At 42.0% G+C, this 12,865-nt stretch overlaps 1 protein-coding gene across 3 annotated transcripts in view; it reads left to right on the top strand.

Annotated features, from left to right (window-relative positions):
- The window catches only part of DAAM2 (dishevelled associated activator of morphogenesis 2), a 226,798-nt gene that overhangs the window by 176,397 nt on the left and 37,536 nt on the right, over window positions 1-12,865 (top strand). For all 3 annotated transcript variants that reach the window (XM_063124183.1, XM_063124181.1, XM_063124182.1), the window contains one exon: window positions 12,058-12,142. In XM_063124183.1, coding sequence (XP_062980253.1) covers window positions 12,058-12,142 — 85 coding nt within the window. The remainder of the gene's footprint in view (window positions 1-12,057; window positions 12,143-12,865) is intronic.

The following is a 12,865-nucleotide window of genomic DNA, read 5'->3' as shown; positions in this document are numbered from 1 at the left end:
GTGGGCATCTGTTGCACCACATCCTGAACCTCACTGGCTTGATCCATAGGCAAAGGCAGTTTAAATATGTTTAAGATGGGATGCAGACAATCATGTAAAGGGATTTAATCATTCTGCTCTTGGTTGTTCCTGCTTCTTCCTTGTCTCCTTCAGTTGGTCAGTGAGATCTCTGAACCAGAGCCAGGGGAAGGATGGCATTTACACCTGCTATTTCCCCAAGGCCCCTTTGAAACACGCTTTGTATGATGACCACACTATTGAACATTACAAAAATGCAAATGTGTAAATTGAGAGCACCACATGAAATCCTGAGCATCACGCCCTGCTTTCTGGTTGCCCCCCACTCTCTTTCAACAGCTGTTTCCAATTGTCTGTAACTTTGCATATATCCTTGTAGTTTATTCCCCCTCTGTTTACACTATGCTGTCATGGCCTTTAAAGTAAAATGGCTGTACAGAGGGTTTTTTTCTCCACTACTTCAAATGTTTTTGTTTTACTAACACTGTCTTACCAAGGGTCAGGCGGGGCTCGTATTTCATAGGGTTGAAGAAGCCAAAAGCTAGCTGGAGCGGGAAATAACCATCTCTCTTTCTCTCTGCCTTTCCTTTAACAAGACTGTGGGAGAAGGAATTAACCAGAGCAGATGAAAATTGGATTACTTGCTTGCCTGTGTTGATGCAGAGATGAATTTGTAGCTTTCCTTCAGAGTGACTTTTCTCTTTCCCAACACTCCACTTTTTCCAATAGTTGAAAAGTAATGCATTACTGAATGTCATGTATTTTGTCCTCAAGTGTGTGTTTCTAATCTCAAACGTATAGTGAAACTATTTTTCATGTGTGCACATGCAATCATCCACAAGCTTTGCATATGATGTTCCAGTGTCTATTAATAGTTGCTGGGGAACATGGGGAACAGTTGCTGGGGAAAATGGGTAGGAGGGTGCTGTTACACCATGTCCTGCTTGTTCATCCCTGGCCGATGGCTGGTTAAGTGCTGGACTAGATGGACCCTTGGTCTGATCCAGCATGGCACATCTTATGTTCTCAATATGATGAATTGTGTTCCCATTCGTATCCAGAGTGACATGTGAAACAGTTGCTCTTACCATCTAGACATGTATGGTTAACTATTCTTCCTAGCATTTCCTTGTCCATACTGGGGTGGGGTGGGGGGACCCTCTGCAGTTTTAATATTATATGTATAAATAGAGAGCCTCTCAAAGAAAAAGCACATCCATGCATTGTATTTCAAGGCATCAAACTAATTGAAACTTGGGATGGGGATAGGAGAATCTGTAAGTTTTGCATTCTCCTGCATTTGAATTTTTTAAATCTCAATTTTTTTCTCTCCTGAATATGAAGACCATTGCAAATTTTGATAAATTCTTATCAAAAGTGAACTGGAATGAAATTCTCACCCATCTGTACCATCCAAATTCAATACTCCCAGCATGGAGAGGACCATGAGGCACCTGCCTGCCGTGTAGCTATTCAAGATGAGGCACCTATCAGAAAAAAAGATGTGACAACCCTAATTCAGCACCAAAAGTGTGATTGAATAGACATGGATTCAAACCCAGACTTTTAAAAGAAAAGAATTCAAAGCTCTGAGCCTTGATAGACAAATTTGTCTGTTTTATTTTCTTCCACATTCATTTTTTTTTAAAAAAAATAAAAATAAAAATCCCAAGTTCTTTATCCCCCAAATAGAGAACTTTGTGAATTTTGGTAACTTAAAAAAAAAAAAAAAAAAGTCAAAATTTTCACCCATCACTCCCTTGGGACAGAGCACAAGGCAATGTTTTAAAACAAGCTTACTGGTTTCTTTTTGTTGTTTTCTTAGATCAAAAGCTCCCTCACACAGGGGGTTAACACGCTCCCTACCTTCGCTTCTCTGCCTGTGTTTTTGATCCTCAAAAGAGGAAGTACACAATGAGCACGAGGCCCATTGAGTCTGTTGTTCCAATGGCACGGCTTCTTCTGCACACAGCAGGAGACAGCAGCGATTCTGAGTTTTAAAAAAATCGGACTTAATGAGGGTTTCTTTTGTCACGCGAGGAAGGCCAGAAGGGGCGGATGGCATGCAGGAGGCAGACAACATCATGTGAGGGACCTGAGCAAACTCCGTGAGTGCCCAGTAATGAGCGTGCAGTAAAACGCTCGTCGGATGGAGCTCTAAACCTTACACTGCCCATAAGGCTTTAGACATGATCCATTGTGATGCTACTCATTTGGAGGATAGTTCCATCTTTCCCTTATGTGTTTGATTTAAAAAATATATTAATCTACTAATTAAAGAATGAATACACAAATGCTTTGCAAAGGATACCTATCTAGTTACTGGTCATTTATTGATCACCATCTTGGTTACTAAAAGAGACAAATGCAAGAGTACTGTGATGCCAACCCAGGAGCATGCGGAGTGACACCAGGAGTGTAGATTTTGCATTCTGGACTAGTCTGGCAATCGTGCATATCCCATGCATGGTGGATTGTGAAGATGAGCCGTACTACGCTGTTCATTCTCTCATCCCAGTTTTCCTTCAAGGAACTCCGTGTATGTGGACCATTTCCCCCATCTAAGCTGTGGCCGGTTCCTGCCCTCCTTAGCTTCAGCAATGTAATGGCATTAAGTGCCTCCTTCAGAACATTCTCTGGACCAGATGAGCATGGTAGAATGGGGAGGGTGGGCATCAGGCAGCTCATGGCCGGGCTGCATCTGCCCCCCCCCAGCATCCCCCTCTCAAAATCATAAAAAAGGCATCTGGGCAGGATCTAAGCTACTGCTTTATAATGGTTTATAATGGTATTGACAACTGTTGGGACCCAGGATATATTCCACATACCGTTTTCAAAGTGTTATATCCTGCTTGGGGTATATTTGGCCCTAGAATGGTCATTTTGACCCCCTTTTAGTACTCTGTACTAAATGATTGAGCACTAAATGTGTCAAAAATAGCTTGCTGACAAATGATGACCCTTTTGGTGCTCCGGATGCCATATTTTTTTTCAGCACCATGGAGGGAGGGAATTGCTGTGATCTGTGTGGGGGAGTTTGGTGGATGAAAATGCCCCCAAACCTCCCAAGGAATTTCAGGATGTGACAATGTCAGATGATGTGGGGTACATAGGCTGGGGCATAACTTGGTGAGCTACCATGGATAGGCCTCACAACCCCAAAATAAGGGTTGTCATGCATATTCCTCATCCCCACCCCTTTTTTTTATGAAACAAAAAAGAAAGGCTTTGGTAAAACTTTTTCTCATTCTACATATCTTCTACTGACATCTTTGACCATCTAACCTCCCACATTGCAGCAAATGTTGGTATGAAATATGAGAGCAGGCAAAACCAGATATGTTGTGATAATGCCACAGCTTTGAAAGGAACGGCTGCCCTGACTTGGAAGTAAGTCAGATTATTATATCCTACAGGACTGTATTTCCCTCATCCAGATATCTGATTGTATGCTAGCTGCAAGGGTCCATTTTTAGCAGTCGGTCCACTAGATCATATTAATTTAATACAAAATGTGCAGTATGCAGCACAAACACAGAAGTGATGCAGGCGTGGCCTAGACAGCCTATGGTTCAGACTGAAAAAGAGAGAGATCAGAGTTTGACAAATGAGTGATCGGGAAATGGGAGAGTCAGGTAACAGTTGGAGGAACAGGCAAGGGAAGCTACCTTGGTTTAGGAAATTATTTACCTAAGGATCTTGGTTGGTGAGGCTGGAATCCTTTGAGACAGGGTGACCACTTTCACATCACCTAGAAAGAGGAAATGGATCATCAAACAAGGAGGACACCAATTTATATTACTAGCTGAAAATTTAGAAATAATTACTGTAAGTATTTTCAACCAAGGGGGGAAGACTGTACCCACATGGCCCGTTTGCCTGCTGTCCAGGGGCTAATTGTCGCTGGGCATCTTCAAGGTCCCTGCTCTCCTTTCTTATGGGTCTTCATTTTGAGAGCGGATTTGGATTAGACATTCTTTCAAACAGAGGAAACCTTCAAATAGAGGACGGTCCTCTGTACACTAGGACATATTACTGCCCTGCTTGGAGAAGATGCTGCTAGTCAAAGTAGACAACATTTTGGGCTAGATGGATGACTGATCTGACTCGGTACAAGATGGGTTCATATGTTCATGTGATTTCTAGGGGAAGGAAGGGAACAAGGGGGATGAGGTGAGCTTTTGCAGTCCCAAGAAAGCAATATGAAGTGTACATGAAGACAAGGACACCAGTCACATTATTTCTCAGAAACTTTTGAATGCTGCCCGGCCTTGTAGAGTGGAGTTGTAAATAATGTCTTTGGCCTGATACAGGGAATAGACTTCTGAAGCCAGCCAGCCTGTCCCACTTAGCTTTGAGCCTCCTGCAGGAGCAGCTTTTCTCTTTACTTCAGACACCCTTTTACTTCCTTCAATCTCTTTACAACAATGTAGGCTATCAAACAAACCTCTCGTCACAGGGGAAGAGCTGATGAAAGTCGGCACAGCGCATGTGAAGTGCGTTGACTGGAAATCACTGGGCCATGAACTCTGTTCCTTGAGGGAGCAGGCGTCTGGGAAGAGATTTTTTTTTTTTAAAAAAAAATTACAAGTCTTTGATGGATGGCCTTACCTTTGGTCCAGTGTGCAATAAGCTCCCTAGTTAAATCAAGCATGCCATGTGGAGCTATCCTGTCTTAAATCTCTATCAGCAGTCTGTGTGCTCAGCTTAACTCTCCATATATCACAAAGCCATGTTTTTTAGCAGCAGGAGACATAATGGGAGCCAAAGGATAGAAGGCAAAACTAGGCAAGATGAATTAAAAATATATAAATAAGGCACCACCTTGTAATGACTAGTCATGAAGCAAGGTCACCAAAGAAAGCAATGCACCCCGTACCATCTGCAAGACCGCAGATCAATAGCAGGCATGTACCAAAAATGTACTCTAGCTAAGGGCAAGTTAATGGACAATAATATCCTCCAAAAAGTGTCCTGTCATTAGTCGTCATCCCCTGCATTTCCTAAGTTTGAAATCTTGACAGTCCTATATTTCCGGAATTATTTCAGAGTTTTTCTGTTTGTCTCATGGCTGTATTTGCATTCTTACACTAAAGAACTGCATTTGAGCAGGACTCAAATATTCAAGTATTTAGGCTCTTTGGATAATATTCTACAGCTTATCCAAAGAGCCTAAATATGAGGGATGGGAAAGAGAACTTGAATGTTGCCTGTTCTTTGCAGAACCAGGGCTTGGGAAGGGAGAGAGGAAGGAGCAGATAAAGAGTGTGTCTAGTTTTTAGAAAATTCTTTTTTCTTGTTAAATTATGAACATTGGACTATCTCTTATTACTGGATAGGGCAGCTTTTCCAATCTTGGTGCCCTGCAGATACTTAAGATTAAAACTCCCAGCATTCTTGACCATCGGCCGTGCTTGCTGGAGCTGAAGGGAGAAGTCCAAAACAGCTTGAAGGCACCAGGCCAGAGAGTGCTGGAATGGGCTGTAGACAAATAAATAAAAATTAATTTACATTGATATTTTGTTTTCAAGAGATAAGTCCTGGCCAGTCCAGAAAACATGAGCGGTTTCTTCTAAATATTCGAAATCATGGTTGAAATAATGAGATTCATATATTTTCCATGTGGTTTCATATACGTTTCTTCTGGTTTCCAGGTATTAACCTTGGGCACTAGATTTTTGTTTAAAATAAACCATCTTGAGAGCTGAATGAATCCTGTAGACTGTACGTAGCTCACAGTTTTACATACATTCCGGAAATAGGGCTCCTAATCTGCCCACCTCTGCAGCTTACGCTTTTCACTGAAATGCTGAGCTCCAGGGTTTTTCTGTTATCTGCAAAGTAAAGTGTCGGGGCCTTTTCTCTTCCCAAACATCTCTTCCAGGCACAAAGCCAACATTGCAAAGACCAGGTATTAAGCCTCAATGACATGTTGTCCCTTTTCTCAACCCCGATATTCTTGTCTCCCTGACCCTCTGCTTAGTCATTCTTAAGTGGTCTGAAACAAGGAAGTGTTTAACAGAAGGAGATAGTGAAGTTTTTGTTGAATAACTATGATGTGATTCATATAATACTTGCCCCATGGACACTTGAGTCCCCTTTCTGCAATCTGTCAAATTTTGGCTACAAGCCTGCTCTTCTATGTAAGACGAACTGAGCTGTATCAAATTGGGAACTTCAAGAATGCATTAAATTGGCAATTTAGAGCCCTTTGTTTCTTTACTCAGCTCTCCTAAGCAGTTTTCAGCTGCCCAGACCCTACAGTAAGCAAACTGGCGTGTGTCATATGGTTATATTGTGCATGATTATTGCAAATAAAGAATCTGACGGCAAAGGAAAGAAAGAATGCAGGTGAGAAAACAAGATAGAAAGAAACGGTAGGAAAAGATATAAGATGACTGTGTTCCCTTCTCTTCGAAAATAGCCCCTCTTTTTTAGCCATGAGTGTTCTTCATTTTATCTGTTTTTACCTTTTATATTACCTTCAGGATTCAGTGGTAAAATATCCCATTCTCCTGTCCTTAATCATGAAGGCTGGAGCTTAGAACCAAGGCATACTCTGTTTCTTTTTCTTTCTTTTTTTTGGGCCAGATCTCCCATGTCGATTTGCCAGCATTCTGGTTCTTACCTGTATTTAGATGTGGATACCTGAGAACAAAATGTGCAGGCTTCTCATCAGATCTGAAGGGCATGTGCGTGCAGAATTCAGAGTGTGTCCTTTAAAATCTTTGGAAGTGGGGATCTGCCTGATTTTTTCTCCAAATCCCTTCACATAGCAAAGTAGTGTGTATATGCCAAGGTGGAGACTAGGCTATAATACTTCTCTATGACATTATGCTTTTTTAAAAAAAATAATAATAATGCAGGGATGTTTTTGTAGCTGGGGGAGCATTCAAAAATGTGGTCCCCTCCACCACAGATTCAAGAACTACAGTCCCAGGAAAGCTGCACCTTGAACAATTATTATTATTTTGCTATCCCAAGACTCATGAAGCTGTCTTATTGATAATGATCAAAGAGTGAATGGATCATGAAGATGAAGTTTTCTTCTCTCACTTCAGAGGTCATGATCATGGTCCTGTTCACATACCGAGTCCGATGAGTGCACAGCTTCACCCTTTTCCCCTTCTAAGAAAAATATAATGCTCTTGTGTTTCCCTATCATGCCAGGGGACGCAGGTAAAAAGCCTTTCCACATGCAAGATTTCATTTATGCATCAAAGTCTCCCTGCCCCACCTCAAGCCACCAATCCTTGGGCTTCCTATCCTGCACAGATATTGGCATTTAATTCCATGCAATTAATTTTGATTGTCTCACTTAAGTTGGTAAGGCAAATTTGTTTGATTTCAAATGGAGAAAACATTCCTTTTTCTTCCAAGAGTAACCTGATTGTTTTTGAAAACTGCTGTGGTGTTGGAATAAATGTCCCTGCAGGCATTTGTAGTGGTGCTTATTCTATGAGAGATGAGTAAACTTTAAAGATGGAGCAGAAGAGTATGTTGCTTCTCCTCTCTCAGGACAGATAGTTGATAAATGGTGAGCTTTTACTGTGCTAGACTTAACTTAAAACGAATCCACCCCAAAACCGAGTCCACAGTATTATCCCAGGCATATGTGTAATAAGTCTCCCCCCTCCTCCCTCTATTTCTGTTATATGGCCAAACAATAAGCCACTTGATGTCTGCTGGCATTAAATCAGCTGAGGTGTCCTGAGGAGAATAGTGACGAATGAGTCTGTAGTGTCAATGGGGATCATTTATGTGTCCTAAGGGGATTTAGGGATGGGGCGGGGGGCAAGCCTAACTGTCATATAATTTGATAATTGTGTAGCTTCTGGCAGGCTTAGAGATTTGTATCTCTTCACTCTTGCACAACTTATTGTGATGGTGAAAAGGAATAAGAAGCCCCCTACCCCCAGCTCTATGATCTTCAGGAACCTACCTGATCAAGGGTAGACCTTAAAAAGTGGTGAATAAAATTAATGTTTTACCCATAAAAGCCCTCTGTGGGATCCCAGTGAAGAGAGGGAAAGGAATTGTTGGCACTGGAATGAAGGCAAGTCCCAGCAGAATGGGACCAGAAAGATGCTGTTGCAGATCTTGCAGGACAGCTAGGCAACTCTCTCCCTCCCCCGCCCCTTCCTCAGTCTACTGGTATCCATCTTTGTTTTGAGAAGAGTCAGTCTAGCACCGTGTTACACTATGACTTGTACAGTTATCACATGTATTGCTTTGTACCCATCCTTTCTATGAAGTAAATAGCATTTAAGGAGGCTTACAATCATAAATAAAACTGGATCACATTTTAGGTCTAGTTGTGTGAAAATTCTGCAATGAAAAATATCTGGGGTAAAATTTACCTCATGTTGTAAACAATGTTTAATGTATGTATGTATTATTGCATTATATCTCACCTTTTTTCCTCCAAGGAACCCAAGACGGCGTACATAATCCTTCTCTTCTCCATTTTATCCTCACAACAACAACCCTGTGAGGTGGGTTGGGCTGAGAGTCTGTGACTGGCTCAAAGTCACCCAATGGGTTTCCATGGCTGAGTGGGGACTAGAACCCAGATCTTCCGACTCCCAGTCCGACACTTTAGCCACTACACCACACTGGCTCTCATTAATCCCATTGCCTTAACTATACAGGCACTCTTACACAGGTGGCAACAACAACATTAAAGTGCCTGTTAGTTAAGGCAAAGGGATCAAACAGTGTTCTAACCTTCTGAAGCTTTAACAGTATAATTATTATAAAATTAAAATGTTTTACCCCAGTGACAAACAACAACAACACTTATAAAGCACTTACATTTTTCTAAGAGCTATACAGAGATAAAAAGTCAATGCAGCCCCTGCCTGTAGGATCACAGCACTTCTTTAAATTAAGGGGAAATAGCATTGCCTTACCAGGGCTTTGCTTCTGCTTCTCTTGCACAGTTGTAATGGGCTGCATTACACAGGTGGAAAGGGGTGACCACGTGGTTTATAATTGAAAATGTTCCCTCTGAGAGCTCATGGCCTTGAGTAGGACAACACATTCTATTGAGTGCTTTGTAGTGCAACTTCAGCTGCTTATGGAAGGAAATCCCACGATATTTCAGAAGTATCAGGATATCCAGTTTGGTTTTTTTTTAGAACTGAATAACTGGGAGAAGGCACTGGAGATGTGCAGGAGGTTGATGTCATCATCAAAAGAATCTGCAAACTTCCTAGAGTGGCCAGTCACAAGCGTGCTTTATTTCGCTCATGTGAAGAGCCCCACAATCCAATAGCCACAATACAAAAGGAAAGGGGATGGAAGAGGAATGCAAGCAAATATAAGTACCAGTTCTTGACGTTACCTAAGTCCTATTCATGGATTAGGTCTACTCATGTAGAAAGAACATGTGGAGGGGTAACGAGGTCTTGTATACCATCCCCAATATCTGTGCCCCTGCTAGCTTCACTCCTGACCTTAACAGATGTAGGGCAAAAATCTGAAGAGAGATTCTAAGCTCATTTGACTGAATCCCCTTTCAGACTTTCGCATTGAAAACACTATATTCAGGAGCAGAGCCAGTGGGGAAGGGGATATTGGGAGTGGGGCTGGTGCACATGGTCCCTCTCCATGTGTTCCTTGAACAGAAGTAGAGCTAACATCCAAATAAGGTTATATTCACAGTAGTAGCATCTGATCTCTTCTCAATCCTCCCAGAATGCAGGACACGGAATAATGAGCTCAAGTTACAGGAAGCCAGATTCTGTCTGGACATCAGGAAAAACTTCCTGATTGTTAGAGCAGTACGACAATGGAACCAATGACCTAGGGAGGTCGTAGGCTTTCCCACACTAGAGGCATTCAAGAAGCAGCAGGACGGCCATCTGTCAAGAATGCTTTAATGTGGATTCCTGCATTGAGCAGGGGTTGGACTCGATGGCCCCTTCCAACTCTACTATTCTGTGATTCTATGATTCTATCTGGACTGCTGGGCTCACCTGACTTTAAGCACCTTTTAGTTTCAGGAGCATTGTTTGCCCTGCCAAAAGCTATTGTTTGCACTAGAAATGTGTCCATCCATTCCAGTCCTGCTTAGTACCGTTCCGTTTTTGTATGTTGTCAGCAGAAATGCTGGACTTGGTTATGATTCCATAGTCTTTGTTTTTTTGTAAACAAATATGAAACAGAGATGATGGAGCTTGAATTATGCATGCAGTCTGGAGTCTGTCAGTTTTTATGCCAGTGGGAGAAATCTATATTTGGCTCTTATAAGACCAGTAGGAAAATCACTGATGATACATATCCAGCAATGAGATATGACTTATTTAGTACGTCTCTTTTGGCCATAATCACATTTTAATGTGGTGTCTGCATTACAACCAGCACCCCCCCCCCCCCCTTCAAGTAGTCGTCTTCCTTCAGTCCTCAATGGAAAGATTTTCAGGATCTGCTTTAGCTTTCTGTTCAGCCAGTTCACCTGCTTTTACTTAAAAAGCAACACATCTGCTTTATGTTACTGTTGGCTATTTTAAGATCCACTGCATGGTTAGTCAAAAGCTTTGAAACACACACACACACACACACACACTGAGAATACTTGATTAACAACCCTTTGGTCCAGTTCTCATCTAGTTTCTCTAGCGGTGTGTGAATTGGTGGTGGTGTGAGTTACAAGCCGTTATTTGGGCTATTCCTGTGACTGTTGAGCGAGTCTGTGCTGGTCTAGCACAGACTGCAATTTAATAAGATATACAGTGATCTTTGAAGCACACCTGTGGGGTTCATGTATTCCCCTGTAGACTTACAATGTGACATGGCTCCCTGAATCTTACAGGAGGCCCTGCAATTCCCCGTGAGAGGAGGACATGTCCCTCAAGGCTGATGTTTCCGTACTAGTTGCTGTACACACCTACACAAACATTTCAGTTTCTTGGATTTGACTGCTTTCCCTTTGAGCGTTCTAAATCGTGCTTCAAGATAACCGATCCCGTAGAAAGGTGCCAAATGGTCAGACTTGGATGCTGAAAACTTGGTGAGGTCACAGAACCAATGACCATAGCTAGGAGGGGGTGCAGATTTCTCCCAAGGGTCTTGCTTAATGGGCCTGAAATTTGAGTTGGCCGGAACGTCTCTTGAGATGTAAGAGGGTAATTCGTTCTCCACGGCCTCTTCAGCTTTTGGCTTCTCTGCTGAAACTGATGCCAGTTGGAAGGATGCATGTTACGTTTTTCCATACACAAACAGGAACCATAATCCATTTAATACGCATTGTGTGAATTTATATTTAGATGAAGGGGGATGACAAAATGAGGGGACTAGTGGGCATCTGTCTGAGAGCTCTGATCCTGTGCTTCGGTGTGCAGCTATGACAAAGCATAGACTGATCTACTGCTAGGTTCCCAGTTTGGACACAAGGCTATGCTTTGTCTCCTAGATCCATTCTTTTCATTTGGGCAGCACTCAGCCGACATTGGTTGAACGCACACATTCATTCTTATATTTTTGGATAGCTCGAAGGAGCAGAGCCTAAGTTAAGAGGGTTATTTTTAACAAAAACTTCCATGTTTTAATTGCCAGCTGGTGATTATACTGGGCAGTGTTAAATATCTCAGACTTAGTACTGTTTCCTGTCTGGAAAGGATTGCCATTTGTTTATTCACCATTCCAAAACGATGATGCCATACAGAAGGCAACAGAAAGTATGAACTACTTCAGTTCTCTTGGCCTGTTTCATCAACCAGTGTTGTGTTTCTTTTGTGTTTGTTTTTCCTGTAAAGTTCTATAAATTCGGCTTTGAAAGTACCCATCATTGTATCACAGTATCCATGTTTAGCCATTTCTGCTTCAGCCCTGTATGGTGAGTGCTGTGAGTTATTGTTGCTAATGTACCCATTATCAATCATCTTGCCTTCCAAGGGAGAAATATTGCTTGTAAGCTTCCACTAGTGCTCTATAGATCGAAGAGGGGTCTTGCAACAAAAGATTGACTTGAACTATCAGAACTGTCAAAGTTAGTTGTACAAGCAAAGTAATGGAGCAATGTTGATGTTGTTAAAGGTTGAAACTATCCAATGAAGAAATACGACAGGCAATCTTGAAAATGGACGAAGAAGAAGATCTGGCAAAAGATATGCTGGAGCAGGTGAGGGCTACTTAAAATGCTGACTTTGATGGTGAATAGAGAGCACATTTTTCTCTCTTCGGTCATGGCACCCTATACATTAGCTAAAACAAAACAAAAAAGTAGCCTTTATTTTTGGTAGGGTGAATTTGGTTTTGAAATGTAATGGCATGAACAACAGCATTTTTCCAGCCTGACATTCACATCATGGCTATTCCACTCCTTTTCTCTGAAGTTTCTCCAACGCTATTGGGTTAATGCTGCTGCTGCTGAAGACGTCAAGTAGACCAGGCTTGGGGAGAAGGTGGCCTTAGCAGTAATCAATCAATGCATTCCCTAGCCACCTTCCATGGTAGCTTAGAAATACACTTAATAAATTAATTAGTTAATTATTTAAAATATTGTGACAGAATAGGGGATTGATCCAGGGACAGAAAATCAGAAGGGAGCAAGGCGATGTGATGGAAACCAATACATCATTTCATAAGGAACTTTGTGAAGGGTGTTGTGAACTGCAGTGTGCATTTTGCAACACCCTCCCTTCTGCCCACCCCATGTTGGGTATTTTTCTCCTGTTCCTCCGCTGCCTACAGGGGGATGTCAGTGGTGGAACTCAACTGTGCCATTCTTTTGCTGTTTCAGTTATCTTAAATGCTAAAATTAGATTAGGCTCTACCACTGCAAAGTTCTTTGAGTTCCTACTGAGCTGCCCTGAGGAAAGTAGAAGAGCAGCATATAAATCTA

This window comes from Elgaria multicarinata, chromosome 4, assembly GCF_023053635.1.
Source record: "Elgaria multicarinata webbii isolate HBS135686 ecotype San Diego chromosome 4, rElgMul1.1.pri, whole genome shotgun sequence".
Taxonomy (NCBI): Eukaryota; Metazoa; Chordata; class Lepidosauria; order Squamata; family Anguidae; genus Elgaria; species Elgaria multicarinata.
Note: the sequence above shows the minus strand (reverse complement) of the source record. Positions and strands in the feature narration are given on the sequence as shown.